Source organism: Miscanthus floridulus, chromosome 2 (genome assembly GCF_019320115.1).
Source record: "Miscanthus floridulus cultivar M001 chromosome 2, ASM1932011v1, whole genome shotgun sequence".
Classification (NCBI taxonomy): domain Eukaryota; kingdom Viridiplantae; phylum Streptophyta; class Magnoliopsida; order Poales; family Poaceae; genus Miscanthus; species Miscanthus floridulus.
This window is the reverse complement of record NC_089581.1, coordinates 95128378-95151850: the sequence shown is the minus strand read 5'-3', so window position 1 is coordinate 95151850 and position 23473 is coordinate 95128378. Positions and strand designations below refer to the sequence as shown.

Below are 23473 nucleotides of genomic sequence, written 5' to 3'. Positions count from 1 at the left end.
TAACTATGACCATAGGTTCCGTGTTGACACCGGGTTCCTCGTCAGAATCGTGGATGGCTACATCAGGCATGTCCACATCATCATCGTTTCCCTGCAGAACATTCACACCAACCTCGTCATACATAGTTCATATCGTATAGTTTGGCATGAACCCCCTGATAATCAAGTGCGATCGTATAGACTCAATTTGACGAAAGTTCCTATGATTCTTGCAATCTTTGCATGGGCAGAAGACAGGGTTCTCATTCCCAGCATGGGCTTTAGCATAATTTGAGCCTTGCACAAATATCCAATTGGAAAAGTGCTCTCTAGAATATAAAAAGAACTAGAATAAGAATCAAGCAATGTAGCTATCAAAACGAAGTTAATTAAGCAACAAAATCAAAGGAGTGGATGCTTGTTACTCACCTTAAAGCAAAAAGATCAAGCCATTCTTCAAAATTCAAGCACTAGCTTTATGGTGAAGAGCAGCCGCAACAATGGAGGTAAGGGTCCAAACGCGTGCCTCTGTTCTCGGGATGGAAGAGAGGAGGAAGGAGGGGACGGCTGCAGCCTTTTTGTGTTGTAGGCTTATCACCGTCGGTTCTTGGCTAGAACCGACAGTGATAGAGCCCAATCACTATTGGCTCTTGGCTTAAACCGGTAGTGATGAGTGGCCACCAAAACACTGCCGGTTCAAGCCACAAACCGGCAGTGATGTGGTCCTTCACTGCCGGTTTTAGCCCAGCCCCAATTATTTTTTTATTTTTAAGCTCATAATCGGCAGTGAAGGTACATCACTGTCGGTTTTCACAAATCCGACAGTGATGATGCCGACAGTGATGTGCAAATCTAACGTAGTGCGTTCAGCCATCTGTGTCCACGTCTACCGCAAGTGGGAGTATTGTGGTGGAACTGATGATGGCCCGATTCAGCACGTCGACCTAGTGCTTCTTGTTGAGAAGGTCTTTAACTCTATGTAACCCTTCTAGGTTGTGTTTCAGTGGCTGCTACTGCTGCTGTAATTGTACCATCAAGACTGCATCTTCGCTATCTTTGTACAGACATGCTAACACGGTCAACTCAATATTTGTTATAGGGTAACAGCATCTATGGTGAGATCCCAGGCGAATGGCATCTATGTTATCAGCCGCTTTAGAGTTTCTAATGCGAAGTCAGGATACAGGCCAGTCGATTCCCCCTACATGGTGGAATTCACCCCGCATACAACCATTTCTGTCGCAAGAACTGACATGCCTGGTTTCCCAAAGTACGCCTATAAGATAACACCAATAGATGCACTGTCTGCACATGCTGGTGACACCAAGAATTTCCTTGGTGGGTTCATGTTCATCGAGCTGACGGTTCTTTTCGTTCTGTTGTATGCTTACACTAATGAAAATAAAATCATAGATACTATTGAGATATTGGTCGAGGTGTCTGAGGCGTATAGGGTTCGTCTGCCCAATAAGCTTGCCCCTACACTCACCAGGCATTTCGTCCTCAGGGATCTAAGGTTAGCACTGATTATCCCTGCACTGTTCCTTTGCTGTTTCTGCTAAACATGCATTATTTCTGATCTGGTCCTGTTGCATGCAGCTACTCTGAAATGAAAATTACTCTATGGGGACACAGAGCTGCTGCCTTCACCACTAATGGCGTTTACAACCGTAACGAGGCTAAACCCATCATTGTGCTGTTTGTTGGAGGCCTGATGAAGTTTTACCAGGATACTACTCTCCATTTAGATGTAATTCCTATCGTGATACTGTCGAGTTACCTTGTCTCTTCGATACCACGGAGCACATATTGTAGCTAGGTAACTACAATTTGAGCGCAAATGCGGCATCACGCTGGTACTTCAACCCTCCTATTCCTGAGGCCCGTCAGTTCCATGGAAGGTATGTCTTTTGTGGGTCCTGAACACATCATACTTCTGTGTTTGCTGAACAACACATTAGTAGCAGATAGCTGAGTCCATCCCACCGGCACCCTGAAACAAGTTATTGTTTTGTTCAGCTTGCAGGGGCAGAGGCTTGAGATAAGGTTTGTTCCTGTACCGCGTGAGGAGAACGGTCAGGCGCAGGCTCCTGCACAGCGTGCGGAGAAGACTTTGCGAGAGCTTAACGAGATGGACCCAAATGACTTTGCTGTAAGCTAGGGACATCAGTTCAGATGCTGCTCACAGCTTCCTTCATACACGTGTTCTATAGTATGCTTAACTCTCTATGCTCTGCTACAGGACAACGGTTACCGCTGCACCGTTACTATTGGCCGCCTCACTCCCAATGTGTCATGGTGGTTCCCATCCTGCAGCAAGTCCTGTGTTCCAGACGGTGCTGGCTACAGATGTAACGCATGCTCAAACACCTCTTTCAAGTTCAAGTACGTTCCTACTTAACCGCTGCTTGAGCCTTCTGACGTATCCATTGTTCCTGTCCAGCTAACTAAATCCCTCCTACTGCCTAATGACAGGTACAAGATTTCATTTGTGGCGCTAGATGGAACAGATGAAGCTGAGATGATATGCTTTGGAGATGTGGCACGCCGCATTATTGGGAAGACGGTTCAGCAGCTTCTTAGAACATCTCCCCATGCTAACACATATCCACTGGACGTGACAAAGATTGTTTCGCTGAGGTTCACTTTTGCGGTCGCCCTAACACAACAGAGCTACTACTGGCAACAGAACCTACCAGGTTATCTCGGTGGTCACACCATATGGTCGGCAGCCTGCTGTCGATGGTGCTGTTGAGGCCGCGAATGGTGGCTCCCCTGATCACACTACCTCTCAGAACACTTCTCAGGATATAGGAGGGTGGGATGCTACGCTTTCTTCCCCGGGTCTTACAAATGTGAGTTCTGACTTCTTTCTGTTCTGGAGCCTACGAACATTGCAGCATGCTTTACTGATGACCTTCAAATTAATCTATACTGCAGAACCTCCCCTCTCTCTTCAAATTAGCGATCCACCATCGGTGAAGAGTCAGCCACGGTAACACATCTTCCTGATTCTGTTGGGAAAAACTTGCTAGCATATTTGGACATTCTGCTTTATTGTTTATCTATGCTTCATTGTTTACCTACAGCAAGAGTATGGGAAGGGATGAAACCTCTTCTGCTAGAAAGAGACTGGATTTTCAGGATGACAGTCCGGATCAGGTATCGAGTGGGAGAGGGCTCGTCGCTCACACCACCATGAGGCCCTTAGGAGCGCACTCAGCAACTCCTCTTCTGGATCTTTGCATTGACTTATACACACATACCCGATACAAGACATACCGAACAACTCAATTACATACATACTCTAGTCTCCAACACATAGCTGAAAACATCATCGACGATCAAATAGATTCAAGGAGAAAACTACTATTAACACTAACCCTCTACTTAACTACTGCCTTCATTCTAAGTTACATCTCATCTCACTCTTCTACTCATTGGGTTACACGCAGCTCATCTTGGAAAACGACCTTCCAAGGTCTACTAGCCGTGGCGTTCATTGGAGCTAGTCTCGAAGGAATGCCTTAACAACCTGCAAAATAACTTAACGACAACGCCGTGAGTACATTGCGTACTCGCATGACTTAATTTCAACACATAGATATTTCGTGGACGCATGAGAGATTATTAGGCATTTGTACATTTGTGGAAAGCAATGGTGTTTCTTAAAGATGTGACATGCTATGCTTGATCACTAGAACGAAAGTATACACTTAATATCAAGATTACGCAGAAGTGATCATAGCTCTTTAACAACGCTACCATGGGTATCGAAAGTAGATACAATGGAAGGTTCCGTCCTGAAGGACTTCAGGCTTTCAAACTCTGCAGAGGTGTACAACTGTACCCATATGGAGAACGGGAACAACCACCATACCCCGTGCACCAGGGGTAAGGGTTGCCTCACGTCTCCAACCTTTCCTCAATCCGGCCCGAGTGTCACAAGAAAGGCTCGACTGGTGCCCAGTCAATGTCTCGGACATTCTAGACCGGCTCCACCCCCTTGCCAGTTTCACGGATAAATCGGTCGCAATTAGGTACTCGGCTTGTCGACCCCATCCGCGACATGTGGTCTGTATAGTGTTGGCATTTCTTAGGGCAATCACTAAGTATGGAGATGGAATCCATTCCGGGCAACGACACTAGAAATGCATGCTTGTATTTCTTAGCACCATCACTAAGATTTGGATAAATCTTAGCAATGCCGCCAACGAACACCAACACGATAGTTTTTAACGATTACAGAAACAATATCCGCAAGCGCACGGATCTATCGTTGTAGCATTTCACCCGGAAGTATTTAGGGTATCGTTATTTATATTTTTCTAAAGGAAGGCATGGTTTAAGAGTCTAGCATGGATATGAACAAGACTACACACTTGCATAGTAAACCAAAGTTTATGACATGGGTAAAATCGATATATTAAGGATAGTGGACACACATCTGGGCCAACCTCAAGGATAAAAGGAAAACAAAGAATAAAAAAATGTTCCTAAGTGGAGCAGGCATGTTCTAATGCCCTGTTCGCTTGGCTGATAAGCCATGGCTGAAAGTACTGTTGGCTGATTTGTTGTGAGGCAAAAATACTGTTCATTGGCTGAAAAAGTACAGCTTATAAGCCAAGTAAACATGGCGTAATATAGCTGTGCAAACATTAGTTGATGGTCATACAAATTACATGGTTAGAGTTAGAACTAAGTGTAAGATGGACAGGAAGATCTCTTAGTACTGGTCTACCAGCAAGCACGAGAGACTTTAGCACTCCTACACAATACCCGAACACGAGGGATTACATGGGACGGACACGGCTGTCATCACTTGCCGCCAACCCCTCAACCGTGGAGTACCTTCATATCCGAAGGCTCCCGTGCACCCGGGCACCACGCCCATGTACAAGGAAACTACCCATAGTCCTTGGGACTCCGACCCTACGGATCGACAAGCATAGGACATGGGCAAACCCAAAGGAACGACGAACCGCCACCTCAACTTAGCTCTACTTCTAATCATACAAGTTGTATGAATGTTTAAGCATAATGTTTTACATGTTAAGCTCATAGCATAGAAACTATATGCTAGTTCATATGTCATGATTATAACATGAAAACTATACTCTAGTTCATAAGCACTACTATATGGATCAAATGAGAGCAAGACTTTAGAAGAACTCTTCATGTTATTCTTACCAAAGATCTTTTCTCCCAAGGAGCCAAGCTCTCCTTGATAGGTCTTGCCTTGCTCACAAATACAACTAAAAGATAAAAGAGAATACAAGTGGAGGTGTGAGGTGTAGAGCCAAAATGAGGTGTGTGTTTAGAATGAGCTCGACCCCTTCTTATATAGTACTCTATGGTCGGTTTGGGGAGATAATTTAGGAAACCACCCAAAACTGACCCTAGGCACATTGATGATACTGCTAGAGCAAGGTGGGCCCAGGAGGCAGTGCCTAGGGTGTGGGTGCACCCAGGGTGCGGCCACACCCTAGCTGGTGCGCCTAGCCACCGCCCTTCTCTGGTCGGTTGCTGCGTGGGCCTAGGCTACGTCTATGCCGGTGCTTGGCCCAGATTCATCGTTTGCTTGGGCTTTTGCTTGTTGTGCTTTTGTAAAATCTGCTTTACGCTTTCCAGAGTTGCGCCTTTTGATCCTATTCCCATGAATCCCATGTATTTCATGTATATGTCCCACAAAACACTAAGTATCCAATATATGTGGAAATATGTCAATAGTAAATGCATATGTGTCAAAAGTTTGTTTGTTTTGGATATTAATTGGCCATTGGATATGGTCGTTAAGGACCGCCAATAAATCCCCCAAGCTTAACCTCTGCTCATCCCGAGCAAATAGCTAAGTATTTGGTTGTTGATCAAGAGTTGCTACTATGCCGAATATATTTTATAAGTGCCATGACTATAACAAAGTATTCTTCCGCAATTTAAATAAGTTGGCATTTTTATCCACCCTTTACCTTGATCCTTGTGGGGCGTATAGCTTTTCCAAGTTCTTGGGCGGTTGCAAGATATAATGGTTATAACAGAATCACCAATTATTCATTCTTTGATCAACTGTCTTTCCGGAAGTTTTATGAATTTTGTAAAATAAATGTAAGTTCCTCAAATGATTCTCTCAATCGCTCAATGTGTATGAAACCTCACCAAGGCATTTGATATTTTCCTTCTTTTCATCCTACCACTATGGGCTTTTTTATGGAGTTTTGGGTAGGTATGAAATTGAGACATACTTGCATCGCATATTTTGCTAAGTCAAAAACCGGACCTCAAGGAGATGCAAGTCATACACTTTGATCAAGAATGCAAGTGTGTGGAATTTTTATAATGTTCCTAATTCTAAAATATTTTTGTACTCCTTTGATCATAAATCTCTCTCTTTTTGGAGTAATGCCTTTTATTCGAAGGTATGGGCTATATTTATTTCTTTCTTTTCTTTATGCTCTTTGGCATGCTTCTCTTTTTTTCTCTCTTGCCTTTTGGCATGGATATTTTTCTTTTCTTTCTCCTTTTTTAGCATTAGCCCATAATATTCTTTTTGGCATATAAAACTTTAGAAATAGGGACTCATGATAAATAAATGGAGTAATTATTTGGTGGGCGGAATAATCATGTTTTTGCGTAACTCTCAGTGTAAGAGTTAGCAGTTTATTTATGGGTGCATGTGTATCTTGATCATGGGTGCATGACAAGAATCTTCACAAGGGTCACAAACAATTTGACAAAGCTCAAGGTAAAAACAAGCAGCATATGACTAAGTTTTTGCATGTATATCATGTCATATGGCCTTGATTGGTATTCATAGTCATTGAGGAACTTTTAATTTTAGCATTTTTTAAATTAAAAACTCCGGATGTCTAGTTTCTCTTAGAACAAAGTCATAGCAAATTCTATTTTACCATACCATAACTCGCAACAACTTAGAAAAGGAGCATGCATTTGTAACCCACAAGTTTTCAAGTTTTTAGGATGAGACATTTTTGCTAATAAACTTAAATCTTGGGAAATACTAAGTTACAGCCTAGACACAGTAGATAGAGCAACTATTCATCATTTCAACATAGGAGAGACTAAACATTCTTAAAACACATATGAGAGTGGAATTCATATTTTTGTTGTTTTTATCATATTTTATTTTTTGGTATTTTTAAATTTTTAGTTTTTTTTAAATGCTAATAATTAAATAAATATAGAAAATAAATGGGAAAAATAAAAGATACAAGGTACCTCTGCGGGGTCCTTCCCCAAGTTAGTTCATGGCCTATGGTCCGAGATTGCTTGGTGATGACTCCAGGGTAGCTTTATTGCATTTATTTTTATTTTATATATGGTTTTATTGATAGGTTTATTCCTTTGTTTATTCTACACATGTGTACTTAGTAGTTTTGGTAGAATGATCAAACTAGATATCTTGTTTAATTTGATCAAGGTAGGCTAATCAACCTAAACACCATGCTTAATTTGAAAAGCCTATGAAAGTATGATTAAACAAAAAATCATACCCAAATCGAAACATACTTGTATAGAGCATGGTAGGATAGTTTAAACTTTTTTTAGCATAATGAATGCATTATAATTATCTAAGTTTAACACTTTTTATTTTAGTAGGTTATAAATATAAAGGATAACTACCGATTTACCTTCGGCAAGGGCTCATAGTTTAAAGTCCAATGAACAGGACTCTTCTCCCTTCACTTTTTACTTGATGATGGTATATTTGTGTCTGGAGAAGTGGAAATATATGACTGTACTTTCTCCGGTTTCCACACCATTTTGTTTGATTTGGGTGGTGTAGTGGTGGGCTTTAGAGCTTCTTTTTGTTTCTACACCATTTTCTTCTTTGGTGGTGTGGGAACAACCTTCAAAATTTCTTCTTTTTGCTTTGGGTTGTTCTTCTTCAGCCCCGACCTCTTTTCATTTTCTTTGTTTTTCTTGATGAGGCTGTCCACCGGTTTAGGTTGTATCTCAACCTCTTTAATGCCTTGTGGGTGTTGACGGTCATTAACGTCAATCATAAACCATCATTTTGCCATACATATATTCATAATTTCCATCATCTATGTAGGCATAGTGTTTAAACTGACAAGTTCCTTGAGTTTTTGTGCTCTCACTTGTCTTGCAGGAATATTTAATTTTTTACCAAATAAAACTATCTCAAATGATGAAATGGAGTATATCATCGCAAAGATCTCATCAAGACGATCGAAACGGATATATTATTTTCTATATTTGGAGCTAGGAATGTAAAGATATTAATTCTACAAATAAAAGGAGAAGTCCATGTCAATAGTGCCATGCAGCAAATCACCGATGGCCACTTGGCAGGCTGTGGCCTCACACCGCGGGTGTCAACGCAGCAGTCGGCAGTGGGCCCCATGTGCAGTCATTATGGCGCTGCAGGAGTGGACTAGGCGAGGCGGTGGCGCAGTCCAGCGCGGTTCGCCGGTCAGGAAGCGGCTAGACCGGCTGAGCCAACCAGTTTAGCTAGCTGATAAGGCCAATTTCTCTCAAGTTAACAAAAAACAACGTGGTTTCCTCGATTTAGCTCCGGTTTGGGCATCTAGAGGCCGGTTCTCTTCCGGTTTTCTACGTAGGTCAGTGGGGAGGTTCCTTGGCGACTAAAATATGATCTCCACCGCCCAAGTAAGGTCGATTTCATCTGACGGTGGCCATAAAATGATACACGGATCGATGATGTGGTGATTCCTTGGCCCCTACTCCACCTTGGCCTATATAAGGACGCCCAGACCCCCTCTAGGAGGCACACACCTACATAACCCTATCCTCTAGAGCTTCATAATTTCATACCCCCTTTAGTAGTGTCCCTCTAGATGATTTCCATCTAGTTGTAAAATAAAAAATAGGGAGAGAGAAGAGTAGAGAGCTAAGGGGGAGCCAGATCTATCGGATCTTCCTCGAATTTGTACTTCTACAGATGGGATTCATCGTTGAGTAATCTCTGGGTTCTTCAATTACAATTCCTAAGTTCTTTATTTACTTAACTTTAGTATTTACGTTAAGTTATTTATTGGATTCTTGCTTGCATCAAGTGCTCTAGTCTTTGCAAAACTAAGTAGTAATCAATAGAATAGGCGTGGTGCTTAGTCATGCGATTACCTGGACTTGCATCTGGCCCTACGAATCATTGTGGTAGCCCCAGGTGGTGACAGCCCTGATGGTCGACGTAGTCCACTATGTTAGGGTTGGTGTTTGTAGGACCGTAGTCAGAACTTCCTAGCTCCTTTCTCATCTCAGCCTGAGGCTAGTGTTCTGATGACCCAAAGTAAGTAAATCTTGAATCAACCTTGATTTCTAGATCAACTAGAGAAACCTTAGAAAGTTGAGAAAATTCCTCCATTGCCATTGAAAAATATAACAATCCCTTCTTTGCCATTCAAAATTACATGTTTCCTTTACTACCATCAGTTTTAGATTTTTCGTTCTCTCGTTGCCACTGATGTGACAGAGCAGTCACGGTGTGACTTACCCGACGTCCAGACACCATCCGACGGTTCAAAAAGTACTTCTCTATTCTCGGCAGCGCATTCACTCGTCTCCCCGTTTCCCAACCGACCTCTTACTACAGCAGCGCATTCACTCGCTCCTCCTCTGGCTATCATCGTTACCCAGGCAGACCACCTCGGCTCATCTCCGTGCCTCCTCTGTCCAAGGCAGGAGGAAGCTTGGTGGCGGTGGTGTTGGGCAGCGGCGACTGCTGCAATGGTGGACGTGGACCGATGGATGGCTGGCCTCAGCCTCACCCCGGCGGCGCACGTGGCGGGGCTACGCCGCCTGTCCACGCGCGCCATGGCACGTCTTTCCTCCTCAGCGTTGGCTGCCTCCCCGCATGCTGGCAAGGACCCCTAGCTTGCGGAGCATGCTCACGTCCTGCGGGCAATGGACCAGGCCCTCCATCCGCGCTACGTGCGCCGTCACGCACACGTCGTGCTCCTAGTAGAAGTGTTTCTCGAAGGCCAGGAGGTTGTGGAGCACCGCCGTGCTGTACTCGTGGATGTGGAAGCATGGGACGCTCATCACGGCCACGGGGCTCGCTGGGTGTCACCAGAACCACATGTCTAGGTCGCCGCAACTCGACGATGCCTCACAGAACCACACCGCTGACCTCTGAAGCTCCATGGAGCAGGGGAACAGCTACTCCGATTCCTTCTTGATCTTGAGGAGCGTTCGTGGCGTCGAGAGGATGAAGTACTTGTCCTTGGGCACGTGGGACCAGTGGAAGAGGTGTAGGAAGTGATGGAACTCGTTGCCGCCGGCCACGCTGTCACCGACGCAGCGCGCGTGCTTGGGGTACATGTCGTCAAAGCATCCGAGCACGAGCTCCTCGACGGAGTTTTGGAGCTTGAGCCCGGGGCACGACGTGGCGAGAAGCTTTATGGCTCCGAAGGGAACCTAGTTCTCGAGCACGAGCATGTCAAGCTTGATGTCGTCGGCGTGCTGCGCCATGGCCATGTGTAGTATGAAGTAATCCTTGCTGATGGACGCCGCCCGCGTCACACTGTCGGTGGTGTTGCCTGTGCCGGTCTTGCTGAGCATCAAGCTCACCACTAGGACGAAGTAGCTGTCCAGCAGCAGCATCTCCAACAGCTTCTCCTCGTTCTCTAGAATCTCCACGGCGGCCCTGTCCGAGTCGTCGTTGGTGCCGAACTCATCGCGGATGCAGTCGCGCTCCAGGGAGAGCACCGTGACGTACCCATCCACGTCGAGCCCGCATTGGTCCTGCAGGTACCGCATGAACAGGAGCTTAGCGACGTCGGGGAAGGGGAGGTCGTGGTAGGCACGGTGGAATGGGCCTATGGCCACGGCGCGCACCGCGTGCAGCGCCTCCACGGGCTTGCACCGGGTGCACGGCCGAAAGATTGTTCTCGTCCTCTCGCTGAGGTACCACAGCATGGGCATCCACGAGATGAGGTCTCAGAGCACCACGCGCTCCGCCATCTGATGCGCGCCGCTGCTCGTGCCGCTCTTCGACCACTGCTTCCTGCCCTGCCGCCCCTACCTCGTGGGCAACCCGGTGTTCTTCGTCACCGACGACCGCGTCCTCTGCATCAGCCTCGACATCCTCCACTTCTTCACCCTCAATGCCTGCTTCCAGTCGCTAGACCAGCGGGCGGTGCCGACACCGGTGGCGCCGCGCAGCAGCATGCCGGCAGACCACCATGACAACATCGTGCATGCGCCGTAGCCTCGGCGCGGCGTGCGGCTGTAAGGCGCCGTGCTGGATCGAGTTCTGGAGCGACACGGCGTCCGACCGCTGCCGCCACGACTCGTCCTCATCGGAGGCGTCCACCACGTCGTCGCGGTCCTCTGGGTGCGTGTTGCCGCCGTCGGCGGCTAGGCGGTCTAGGACCCTGCACTAGGTGGACAGCTACCTTGACCGGCTGGGCCACGTGCTGAGGTAGGGCGGGTGGAGGGACACAGAGGTGACGAAGATGGTCGAGGTGGCGGCCTCCGGGGGTGTGTTCGACGACGAGGAGGCCGCCCCTGCCGCGGTGGATTCAGACATGGTGCTCGACACGCTCCTGCTCAAGGTCGACCGGTGCTCCGACTCGCTCCGGCGGGCCGGGTGGAGCTCCGAGGATGTGTCGGACGCACTGGGGCTAGACCTCCGCCATTGCAAGGAGCGGCCATGCCCCGCCGTGCGGGTGCCGCCGGAGATCGCCGTCAAGGTTGAGCGGCTCGCGTAGTCGGTGGGGGCGCACCCCTGACTGACTGATGGACTAACCTACCTCCCGCCGCCGTCACCACAGCCGTGGCAGCATGGTGACATCAGCCCAACCACCGCTGGGAGGCACTTTTTTGAACCGTCGGATGGTGTCTGGACATCGAGAATGGGAGCGAAGTCACGCTGTGACTCCTCTGTAACAGCAGTGGCAACGAGGGGACAAAAAATCTAAAATTGATGGCAATGAAGGGATCATGTAATTTTGAATGGCAATGAAGGGATGGTTATAGTTTTCAATGGCAATAAAGGAATTTTCTCTTCATTCATTTGCCTTGTCAGTTCTCTAACAGCAACATCATCTGCACCAGTTCCTGTAGTGTAGCAAGATTCTTTCTTAGCATCTCCAGGTCTTTCTGCAATGATCCAAAATTTTCAGAACTCCACCGTTTTTGGGGCGCAGGGCCTTGCTTATTGTCCCTAGATAGCGAATGTATTAGGATAGCGCTAGAGATGCTTTTAGCGGCTTGACTGTGTGGTTTGCATCCCTAAATAGGACCTATATCACAGTTTGACCTACAAACTAACCTGCTCTAAAAGCAAGACTAATAATACAACCGGCTATTGGCTGCAAGGTAGCCTACCTCTCAGCCCCTCCTCTAGCTACCAAGGCCTCGCCGGGGGTGGAGGCTAATGGTGGGCATCGGGCAAACAGTGGCCTCGTTGGGTCAGAGAAGGTGTCGGGTACCATAAAAGGGGTCCCCTAAACAAGAACCGAAAAAATCACTTAGACCTTGTAAATATCGAAGCCAAGAGACAACCACCGGCAAACCCCCACCTTATCCGAGGCCCGGCTGGACCACCCGGACCACCTCGAACAATATCTAGGCTCACCCGAAGCGGGCTCGGCCCAGAATGAAACCACGAGGCCTCGGACGAGGTACCGGTTCTCCGCCTCGCCCGAGGCCCCGCGCCAAAAGGCCTCGGACGAGGTACCGATTCTCCGCCTCGCCCGAGGCCCTGTGCCATAAGGCCTCGGATGAGGTACTTATTCTCCGATTCGCCCGAGGCCCCGCGTCATGAGGCCTCGGACGAGCACTCAGTTACCGACTCGCTCGAGGCCGGCTCGGCATCAACCCCATCACCGCCGCCTTGACCGACTTCTCTGACAGGACGTCACATCCCACCAACGCGTCCAACCACTCCCGCGACGTCAGCCAAACAGCGGCACGATACAGCGGAGTGGCCGACGAGACGGGAGTCACATCGACGCCATGCCGTTCGGGATAGGACGGGGCGAGGGTTACCGGCCGCTGTGCTCGGCACTATGCCCACGACTGACACCTGTGCTGCACTGTGCTGCCTAACCCCTGCTCTAAGGACATCGCGGCCTGGAAAGTCAAGTCCGGGTCCCTGTAGCCTCGGAATCAGCGTACAAGACCAACTGCTCCCTCCGAGCCTCGGCTATCCGCTTCTGGGCTCCTGTAGCCTTGGGACTCGCGCCCGCCGAGCCCCCCCACAATGGTTCAGCCTCTGCACCGACTGGGCCTCGGCTCTCCACGTTGTCAGCACTCTGGGACCGGCATGTCGTCCGCAGTACGCGCCATGCCCTGCGTCAAGCCGCAGGAGCTCCCACGTCGTGTACAGGGCCAAGCTCCTGTATCCTCAGAGTCAGCACACCCGCGCCATCGCATCTACCCAGCCTCGGCTCTCCGCGCCGGTCAAACATACAGTGACCAGCACGCCTCCAACAGAAGAAGGCGTGCATGCCACCACAGGAGCTCCCACGTCGCACAGGATCAGGCGTGACCGGCGTGTTGCTCCAGTGCACCGAGGACAAGACTGCTCCACCGACCATGCCGCCATAGTGACGAGCTGCAGGGCTCGGACATACCGCCTCTGCTCACAAAACGCCACGTAACAAATCCATGTACCGCCCCTGTGCCTCCCTTCAACTATAAAAGGGAGTGACCAGGGCCGCTTCTAGGAAGGAGACACATACGTGCAAGCAACGCACAACGCTTTGTAATACACACGCTCTCTCACTGCAAGAGATCAACATCGCAAGCACCCCACGCCACTCTACGCAGAGACCTTGGACTAGCTCCCTCTCTCGCTCAACTTGTAAGCCCCTACTACAAGCACCTCGGTGCAAGGAATACAAGATCGCTCTCTCAGACTGGACGTAGGGCACCTATTGTCTGAACCAGTATAAACCTTGTGTCTCTTTACATCACCATCCGGGATTAGGGGCACGCAGTACACTTTCACTAGTCGGTTGAGGACCTGCCGGACCAAAACACCGACAGAAGGTGAGTTGATCAGATCTGCACAGATGTGGTGGAGAAACAGAAACACACAATAGAGTAGGGGCTCCCTCTAGAGCCCCGGTAATCAGGGATGAGGGAGAGATTTAAGGGGTCCTCAAATTTAAGGTCCCTAGAGCATATCTCCATTAGTTTTGTAAAACAACTCCTTATTTTGATATATTAGTAAAAAGAAAAAAAATGTCCTCCAACAGTTTGATAAAAAGGCTCTTTAAACATAAAAAGTTGCCAAATATCCCTTTTTAACTTATAAGTTTCCGCAATCGGTAGAAACTTGGTATTCACTTCTGGTTGGACGTTTTTGCTTGGAAAAACAGAGTAAATTAGACGTAGGCGTATATTATGAAAATAAAAGGTTCTAGATGAGAAAGTGGTAAAAAATAAAGAAATTATTTAAAAAAGGTTTGATTAGTTAGAAACAGTTTGGGGTTCTGCAGTACAAATTGTTTAAGGAACTATTACATGAGATTGCTGGAGAAGGATAAAATTTAAGGTTGCTATTTTTTTTTGTTAACTTGCATAATCTATTAGTGTATATAAATTATACTAAACTTTTGGGATGCTCTTAGTAGAAATTTTGCTAGAGTTGATTTTTTTGCATTGATCGTTTAGGAAACTATTACATGAGATTGTTGGAGAAGGACAAAATTTAAGATTGCTATTTATTTTGTTAACCTGCAAGATTTATTAGTTTAGTATGTAAAGTTTTCTAGAGGTGCTCTTAGTAGAAATTTTGCTCATCTTAAGACATGCAAATAGTAAATAAATAGTCAATCTTGTTTCTTTCCCGAAAAGCATCGTTGAGGAATATTCCACAATCCACATCCTCTCCTCCCCGGCGAACCGCAATGAGGTCTCCGACCGCCGTCGCTGGCTCCGCCGCAGATTTTTCTGACGCTCTGCCCTCCCCGACCTCCCCTGCAGCGGCCCCATGCCATTCCAGGTGAGGGAGCTGCACCTGTCGCTTCCTCGATTCAATCGTGCGCCCCGTTTGTCCGCAGCCCCGGCCGCCACTACTACCTCGCCGTCGACCGCACCCAGTTCAAGATGGTGCGTATCTATTTTCCCCGCTCCCTTCGCTCCGTTTGCAGTTGTGGCAGTGCACTTGGATTTCATCTCTCCGATACTAATTTGAGTGATTGTGCGCAGTTTTGCGATACCACTGTTTGGTTAGTCTCGATTCATGATGATTTATGCTAATTAAGTGATTGTGCGCAGAGGACACTCTTGGAGCTCCTGGGGGTTGTCGCGGATCGCCGCGGTGGGCTGCCGATTGCAACATGTGTTTCCTCCCGTGATGAGCTTGATGCCGTCTATGCTGCCGTCGCCAACCTCTCCTTTGTGTCAATGTCACCGCTGGTAATTCACAAACACAATTTCACCACCTAGTTGTAACTAACTCTAGTATTTCCTTTTGTTCATTTTTCTCTGAAATTCTTGGTGGCTTGGAAGTAATATGCCTCATCCAGCATATTTTCTCTGAAAATTATGATGTTTACCAGCATAAATATTGTTGTGTGCCCTGAAATTGTTGCACAAGGTCTGAAAGGTTTATGATCCTCGCTATTAGGAGGCTTTTACTTCACATCAACATCAACATCAACATATTACTAATGGGTCTTCTATGTACAGTATAGTGATCAAGCTGAAGCAGAGGCGTGCATCTGTTCTTGAGAAGTTTCGTCAAGAAACAATCCAGTGGAATCAAACTACTAAAGCTACCAATATTGCCGAAAGTTCTAGGCTTGAAAGTACTGGCTCAAAACTAAGCATTGTAGTCGCAACAGATGCTTGCTTGCCTCAGGCAGCGATGGCAGAGGCACCCCTTATGGCACGGGTGCTGATAAACTATGAGCTTCCCACAAAGAAGGTGAGCTTTACCCACATTTTTGTGCATATTTGTTCCTTTTACTCCATTTGCTACACAAACCATGAACCTTTGTATGCTCTTTTGCTTTATATGTATATATTTTTCTGTTACGCAGTTTCACTGGCTCTCCCAGTTCTACTTTTGTGATGTCTCATGTGACCTGAAGATTAACTCTGAGTTTTGCAGGAAGCTTACTTAAGACGCATGTCAACATGTTTGGCAGCAGGTATATTAAGATAATAGTGATTCAATTCACATCTTATGCTCCTTGATGTAGCTGATGGCCTTTGAATGGTGCAGATGGAATTGTGATTAACATGGTCGTTGGTGGCGAGGTGGCTACACTCAAGGCTTTAGAAGAGAACAGTGGTCTGCTCATTGCCGAGATGCCAATACATGTAAGATATACACCATTATTTATTTTACTATCATCTAGTATTCTCTTAAGATCTAAACTTAAATATTTGCTATGCAGGTTTCAGAGATATTATGATAGTCCCAATTGTACAAAATTTCAGAAGTTACTGTTCTATTTCCACAATAACTACTCATGGTTTTACTTCTACTACTTTGATTTTGGATTGCTTTTCATGATACAGATTATCTCTAAAGAATTCTCTCTAAGAAATGGTAGAAATAGGAATGGTTCAACATCCAGTGACATGATTCTTTACTCTGTGCATCGTTTCTACACTTAACCGTTAGTTCTTACGAGATCAGTGGCAGAATCACAAAGAAATATTCAATTGCCACAGAAATATTGCTATTGATTGCTCTAGCGTATACTTCAAGTAGTTCAATCTATGGTAAATAAACTGGTGTTTTGACTAGTTGTCTAGTGAACATTTTGTGCTCTGTGTTGTACCCAACTTCCACTTTGCAGTTACAGAATTGTGTGAAAAAATAATGCAAAAAAGGAAAAAGAAATCACATGATTGTAGTATTGGAAAAATACAGAAAGTGATAGTGATATTCACATGAAGTCCGCAACATCTTGCCATACAGATATAAGGAAATCTGCACTTTTTGTAGACTGCACAATTGTACGGTCACCATGCCTTACATCTAGAGAAAGAATAACAATGCAATTATGCTAAATAGTTTTGTTAAACAATGGGATTTCCTCTGGTTCTACTGTCTAGTTAGCACCATCTAACATGCTCATTGTGCAGTCTTATCAAATAGGAAATTGTTTCCACTTTGAAATAAGCAGACCCCTAAAGTTCACGAAATTGTTGGCCCGGTTGGATCTCAGATTCAGATATGGAACTACCAGAGGACAGCTTGGCCCTTAGCCGTTTGGATTGAATGAAAATGCAATGGCCTATTTTTATAATGACACTCCCTTGCCCTTTATAGGCAAAGGGGACTTCAACTTGCTACAGCATATTTCAACCAATAAAGTAGATACTGAGCATATTCTTATCACTAGCTTGGAAGCAAAAAAAAAAAAGTAAAAAGTGCAGGAAAAGTAAGATATAAGTGCTTTAGCACTAGGCTTATCTATCAGAAAGAGCGTGACATTTGATGTATGGTGTGTTTCAACTAATCCAAAGACCTGACCAAAAAGATCCAGCAGCTTGATGAGGTTAAGATAATTAGTGTTTGGCCAAGAAAACATGACAACATCATCAGCATAGACAGATACGGTGCTGCACACGCTCCATTGCAAGAGGTTGCTGAAATCCCAACTGAGTGGCCCAGCAAATGAGTGAAATAACCAATATAAACAGCATCGGAGACAAAAGGATCCCCTAGACGAAGCCCTCGTCGATGGACAATGTTAGGACCTGGATCCCCATTGGCCAAGATCTGAGTGGGGGCTGTTGACAGTAGAAGGCAAAGAAGATTGCACCAACGAAGGCCGAAGCCCCGATGAGATAAAACCTCCAAGAGAAAGGGCCAAGCCACCGAATCAAAAGCCTTTGAGATGTCCAACTTAAGGAGAACGTAAGCCTTTGAGATGTCCAACTTAAGGAGAACGTGAGCCTCTTTCTTACTATGCAAACCTTTGGCCATCTGTTGGACACAAAAAGATAATTATCATGAATATTCCAACCTTTCGAACCGGATTGGGCAAAACAGGAGCAAGACGATTAGCCATTGCCTTAGCCACCAGTTTGGCGAAACTGTGGATGAGACTTATTGGCCTAAAATCCTTCACTTGTGTGGCATCAGCCTTGTTAGGCAAGAGGGTGATGAATGCTGTATTGAGGAGCCTGAACTTAAAATGGAACCCTTGCTGAATTTCTAGAATAGCAGCCATTATATCACCTTCGATGAAATTCCAACCAGATTTATAGAATCGACCCGTGAACTCATCCAGTCCTGGAGCTTTATCTAGTGGAAGATCTCTTATTGTTGCCCATGTCTCCTCTTCAGAGAAATCCTCCTCACCGCCCATATCTCCTCTTGAGAGAAATCCTCCTCCAAGTGAGATAAATCATGATGCCGATTATGGAAGCTAGGTAGATCAAACGTGACCTCTCTGTCATGAGGTGGACCAAGGAGATTTTCATAGATTCTGAAACAAGCTCCTGTTTCTGGCTTGGTCAGAAATGACCCGGTCACCCACCAACAGCTTTCCAATAAAATTCTTCTTTTTTCTATACTGAGAGTGCTGGTGAAAAAAAGAAAGTATTTGCATCACCCGCCCTCAGGTAACTGATCCGTGGTCTCAAGCGAGTAATGGTTCTCTCGAGTGATGCCAAACCAAGGCAATGGAGGTTAAGCTTTTTCCGCAGCCAATCCTCACCATTGTTGAGAGGTCTGGAGTCTCTAGCCACTTCAAGCCGGTAATTAATTTCTTTAGCAATTTGTACCTGCAGTTTTATATTTCCAATCCTCCTATGACTCCATTTTTTAAGACCCTTAATCGTTTCAGCTTCAGGAACACGCTCAACTGGGCATGAGCTGATCACAGGAGCACACCAATTTTGCTGCACAGCTTCCTGAAAACCCTGTAATTTGGGCCAAAAACTCTCAAGTTAGCCACACGTCCTAAATTTCACCCCAAACACTTCTCTTATTGCAATATAATACCCCATAGCCATAAAGTGACTATAAAATTCGAGAACAGTGCTAGGAAGGTCTAGAGGCAAAGTGGAAGTAACAATGAGTTAGAACAACACTTAAGGGCTAAGGTGCAGAAGTTACACAACAAAGTTCAGAGGTTTGCTCAAGCCCGTAAGTTACGCACAAATGTCCATAAGTTATGCACTCAAGTCCATAAGTTTCACACTCAAGTCCGTAAGTTACGCACCAAATAGAAATAAAAAACAAGGGGGGAAAATCCAAATATTGATCAAAGGACCGCCAAAAATCTTGAAATTTCCGCACACCTTTTTTAACCCCATGGTGAAGATATTCCCAAGAGATCTTTTCAAAAATGTTCAAGCTTGACCAAGAATTTTGAAATGTCTCTCTCAAATTGGAGTTCTGTCAAGAAACCTCAAATCAGGAATTTGAGGAGCTCGAGTCAAATCTGTTGAAGGACATGCCCATATATATTTCCAAGACCTCGAGGCACAAATAAATCAGTCAAGAGCACCCCAAGAACTTTAGTTCAAAGATTTTCATCGACCAAAAGAAGAAAAAGCAGAGGGTTTTTGGAGGGGTGACTTGGTAGATAAAGCCAAAGCAGCGGGTACAAAATCCATTGAAAAGGGGTTCAAAATTTCTTGAAAAGAGAAATCTTGTCTTTAATTCAAGTGGGAAAGATATGGGAGCATGAAATTGAACCAACAACCTTCGATTGAATTATGAGGAATTCATCAATGCAATCTAAGTTCAGCCTCCTATCATCCTCCCACTAGAATTTGAAAAACTAGATCAAGATAATTGCAACTCCTATGCTAGCCTCTATTGCCTTGAGCACTTGGCTAATGTATGGAAACTGAAATTAGGGTTGCTAGATATACCTCACCCAACTAGCAACATCCATATAAATAGGGTACATGGCAAAAGACTAAAATACCAATAGCACCTAATACTTACATACCCGAGGGGCAAAATGGTCTAGATTTTTCTTCATCCATGGGATTGGCACAGTGCCTTCATGACTTTGCTTCACCTTGACACAAGCTTCATGACATGACATGTGTCCTCCGAATTGTTTTCCTAAACGCTAAACGGTAAATAGTCAGTCACATACCGTTTAGCCATTATTCGGGCAAAACGTCCCATTAAACGGGCAAAACGGCCAATTAAACGGGGTAAACGGGTGATTAAACGGAAACGGAGCACTACCGTGTAGCGTTTACACGGTGTTTAAACAGGCTAAACGACCGTTTAGGCGAACAGTGTCTCCGATTTGCTACCCCGGTTTTGAGACCGAAACAAAGAAACCTTTTGCTCATTGTTTAAGGCTGAAACTGTCAAATCACCCAATGTCGATGCATATCCACTTCGTCCTCAGCCAACGATCTCCAATTCATTCGTGGCCCTCATTTGACTTGTCTTGAACCCACCTTGACTTGGGTCAATGCCATCTTCACCCCTTCTGCAAATCCTCTTGTCGTCCTTGTGCTTGATGTGGACCACCCATGGTCGTCTCGGCCTCGGTCCCTCGGTCCAAGCGTCCTAGTCCGCCCTTCGCTGCACGTGGTACATCGGCACAAACCTTCTCTTGACCTTTTCCCTCGTCATCAACCACCAACACAACCGAGACATATTGCACCACATACACTAACTCGACATGTTGGTTAGTTCAAGTCACGCTAGAACCCACTCAACAAAATCTCAATAATCTCAACTTGACAATCACTCATCATCCACAATGTCAATTGTCAACGGTACATCTCAACCTTGTCAACTCACCATGCATAGGTATTCATATTATCATTTATTGATGCCCCAAATTTAATAACATGAGCAGGATTACATCTTTTCCACATTCTAGTGAGCATGTATGTATAACAATGTGACAATGCATTACAGCATGGACATTGAACATTGACTGGGACTCCAATCTGACTTCACAATCAGCAAAGCAGCTCTTTATTATCCTTGTGCATTCACCATTCACTGAATCATGTTTAGACAAAGATATTAATAATAGGGTAAAGTATAATTTACACCCTCCAACTATCGCCAAAGTATAGATTTCAACCTCGAACTTCAAAACCGGATAACTTTGGCCCTCCAACTCTTGAAAAAGTTCAACTTTCATCATTCTGGGCGGTTTTGCGTATGAACAGTACTTTTGATATTTCCAGGAGGTGCCGAAATTTTATATTATTTTTTTATGCATCTTAACGTCCTCAAATGAAAAACTCAAAACTACAAAGTTGTAGATCTCATTGAGAGCTACAACTTTGGTATAAAAAGTATTTTCATTTAACTTCATACAAATAATATATTAGTGCTCTAATGCGGCAAGCGCTAGTTGGCGATTATTATGGTGCTGAAATTTTATATTATTTTTTCGAGCATCTTACTATCCTCAAATGAAAACACTCAAAACTACAAAGTTGTAGATCTCATCGAGGTCTACAATTTACATATAAAAATTATCTTCATCCGCCATCGTATTGAAGGGTTTTCTATCTTTTGAAATTAGAGTCTCATCACACGACAATATATTTTGTCTCGTGATGAGACTCTAATTTTTAAAAAATAGAAAACCCTTCAATACGATGGCGGATGAAGATAATTTTTATATATAAATTGTAGACCTCGATGAGATCTACAACTTTGTAGTTTTGAGTTTTTTCATTTGAGGACAGTAAGATGCTCGAAAAAATAATATAAAATTTCAGCACCATAATAATCGCCAACTAGCGCTTGCCGCATTAGAGCACTAATATATTATTTGTATGGAGTTAAATGAAAATACTTTTTATACCAAAGTTGTAGCTCTCAATGAGATCTACAACTTTGTAGTTTTGAGTTTTTTCATTTAAGGACGTTAAGATGCTTAAAAAAATAATATAAAATTTCGGCGCCTCCTGGAAATATCAAAAGTATTGTTCATACGCAAAACCGCCCTGAAGGATGAAAGTTGAACTTTTTCAAGAGTTGGAGGGTCAAAGTTATCCGGTTTTAAAGTTCGAGGTTGAAATCTATACTTTGGCGATAGTTGGAGGGTGTAAATTATACTTTACCCTTAATAATAACTTAGATCTTCAAAGTATCGATAAATCTCTGTCCTTTCGCAATTCCTTGACGGAGCCCAACAATGTAGTCTGCGGCCTTAATTTTCCTGTATTGTGCTGGTCGCTCCTTGCCCAGCAAACCAGCCGCTGGCTCAAGCACTTTCTGACCTTCCACGCCGTAGAATATGGCCAGTGAGAGTCTCTCCTTGTCTGCATTCGTCACAACCCTGTGCACCGGACTTTTGAAGATCCCATTGTTCATTATCTGTGTCAGAATTTCACAATCGAATTCAGCACTGCATTTAGGAACTCGCATTTGCATAATTATAGACTCTCTCTGTTTCTCTTAACAAAAGAAGAAGTGACTCTATGAAGATTCCAGTGAGGAAACGACTTGGATTTTCAGATGCCTACCTCCATGGAGTCTCCCAAGTTGATAACCAACGTGTGAGGTTTGGATGGAACAGTGTACCAAATGCCATCCTTTTGAACTTGCAGGCCCCCAACATCATTGTCAACGAGAAGTATCGTGACAGCGCCACCGTCAGAGTGAGGCTTAATGCCAAAGACCAGCTCGGGCCTTGGACACGGAGGGTAATAGTTGAACCTGGCAATTGCTGGGGCTTTCTCCCCAATCTGGCTGATGAAATAATCTTCGCCAAGCTCCAAAATTTTGCCCATCGCTCGTAGGACATTGTCCCTAACATTCTTGGTTTTTGATGCATACTCGTGCAGAAGATCCCTGCAAGCAAAGGCCGTACAATAGTTCATTCAAGAGAATTATTTGCTAATTTTTTTTTCAGGTTCTTCGCGTTCATTCAACACCCCACTCCTCTCCCCTGGAGTTTCAGTGTTCCGATCCTTCAATGACATAAGGAGAAGAAATTTCGACTAAACGAGTAGATAACCTGAAGGAGTCAGGGTGTTTGGGCCAATAAGCAAGGTTCCTCTCATCTTCTGGTTCCACCCTGAGTTGCAGCCGATCTTGCCAGTCGAGTATCTGATCTTGGGATGTCACCATGTCATTGCCATAACCTTCCATCTGGAACCGCTTGCCGCCTATCAAGTTACTGAATTTCTGCTTCTCTTGGAGCGGCTGGTGGAAGAAATCTCGTGATGCGGCCATCACATGGTCCATCAGAGATGCTTCTATCCCATGGTTGGTAACCTGCACAAAGTAGACGATGCTGTTGGTCCGTGGCTGAGCAAGCAAGCACTGCACGATGCAAATGGGAAGATAATGAACTGAACGACTCACCAGGAAGAGTCCCCAGGTCTGCAGTGCTGACCGGAGCTTGGAAGCCTCATCGGCAGCCGGCAGCCTGCTGAGGTCTATGACGGGAATGGGCTCCGGCATGTGAGTGGCCAATAGCAGGCTTTCAGGACGATCCTGCTCCTGCAGCACGAACTGGCTCGGTGGTTCCACCACGCCTGCCGCCAATTCTTGCACTGGGGTTGGCACCCTCCATGACTCGTCAGCCATTAGTGTTCTGGGATGGGGTACTTAAGTGTT

At 45.3% G+C, this 23473-nt stretch overlaps 2 protein-coding genes and 3 pseudogenes across 3 annotated transcripts; 3 read left to right on the top strand and 2 right to left on the bottom strand.

Annotated features, from left to right (window-relative positions):
• The first annotated feature begins 821 nt into the window (after positions 1–821).
• On the top strand, positions 822–3181 carry LOC136536794 (uncharacterized). The gene is made up of 8 exons (XM_066528972.1): positions 822–958; positions 1079–1495; positions 1579–1729; positions 1795–1880; positions 1999–2131; positions 2222–2364; positions 2455–2678; positions 3069–3181. The coding sequence occupies exons 1-8, from the start codon at positions 822–824 to the stop codon at positions 3179–3181; spliced, it is 1404 nt and encodes a 467-aa protein (XP_066385069.1).
• A 6632-nt stretch (positions 3182–9813) lies between these two features.
• Positions 9814–10923, bottom strand: LOC136536793 (uncharacterized; annotated as a pseudogene).
• A 4-nt stretch (positions 10924–10927) lies between these two features.
• On the top strand, positions 10928–11714 carry LOC136536792 (uncharacterized; annotated as a pseudogene).
• Positions 11715–14576: 2862 nt separating this feature from the next.
• Positions 14577–17174, top strand: LOC136539217 (ATP-dependent RNA helicase FAL1-like; annotated as a pseudogene).
• Positions 17175–19620: 2446 nt separating this feature from the next.
• On the bottom strand, positions 19621–23473 carry LOC136539215 (protein LATERAL BRANCHING OXIDOREDUCTASE 1-like). Of its 2 annotated transcripts, XM_066531154.1 has the most exons (5): positions 23219–23473; positions 22869–23128; positions 22375–22702; positions 21970–22225; positions 19621–20890 (listed from the first exon to the last, which is right to left on the bottom strand). In XM_066531154.1, exons 1-4 carry the CDS (start codon positions 23441–23443, stop codon positions 21983–21985), a joined length of 1056 nt encoding a protein of 351 aa, XP_066387251.1. In that variant the 5' UTR covers positions 23444–23473; the 3' UTR covers positions 19621–20890; positions 21970–21982. The 2 variants fall into 2 exon arrangements, with proteins under 2 accessions (XP_066387251.1, XP_066387250.1); XM_066531153.1 differs by lacking the exon at positions 19621–20890 and having other exon boundaries at positions 21498–22225.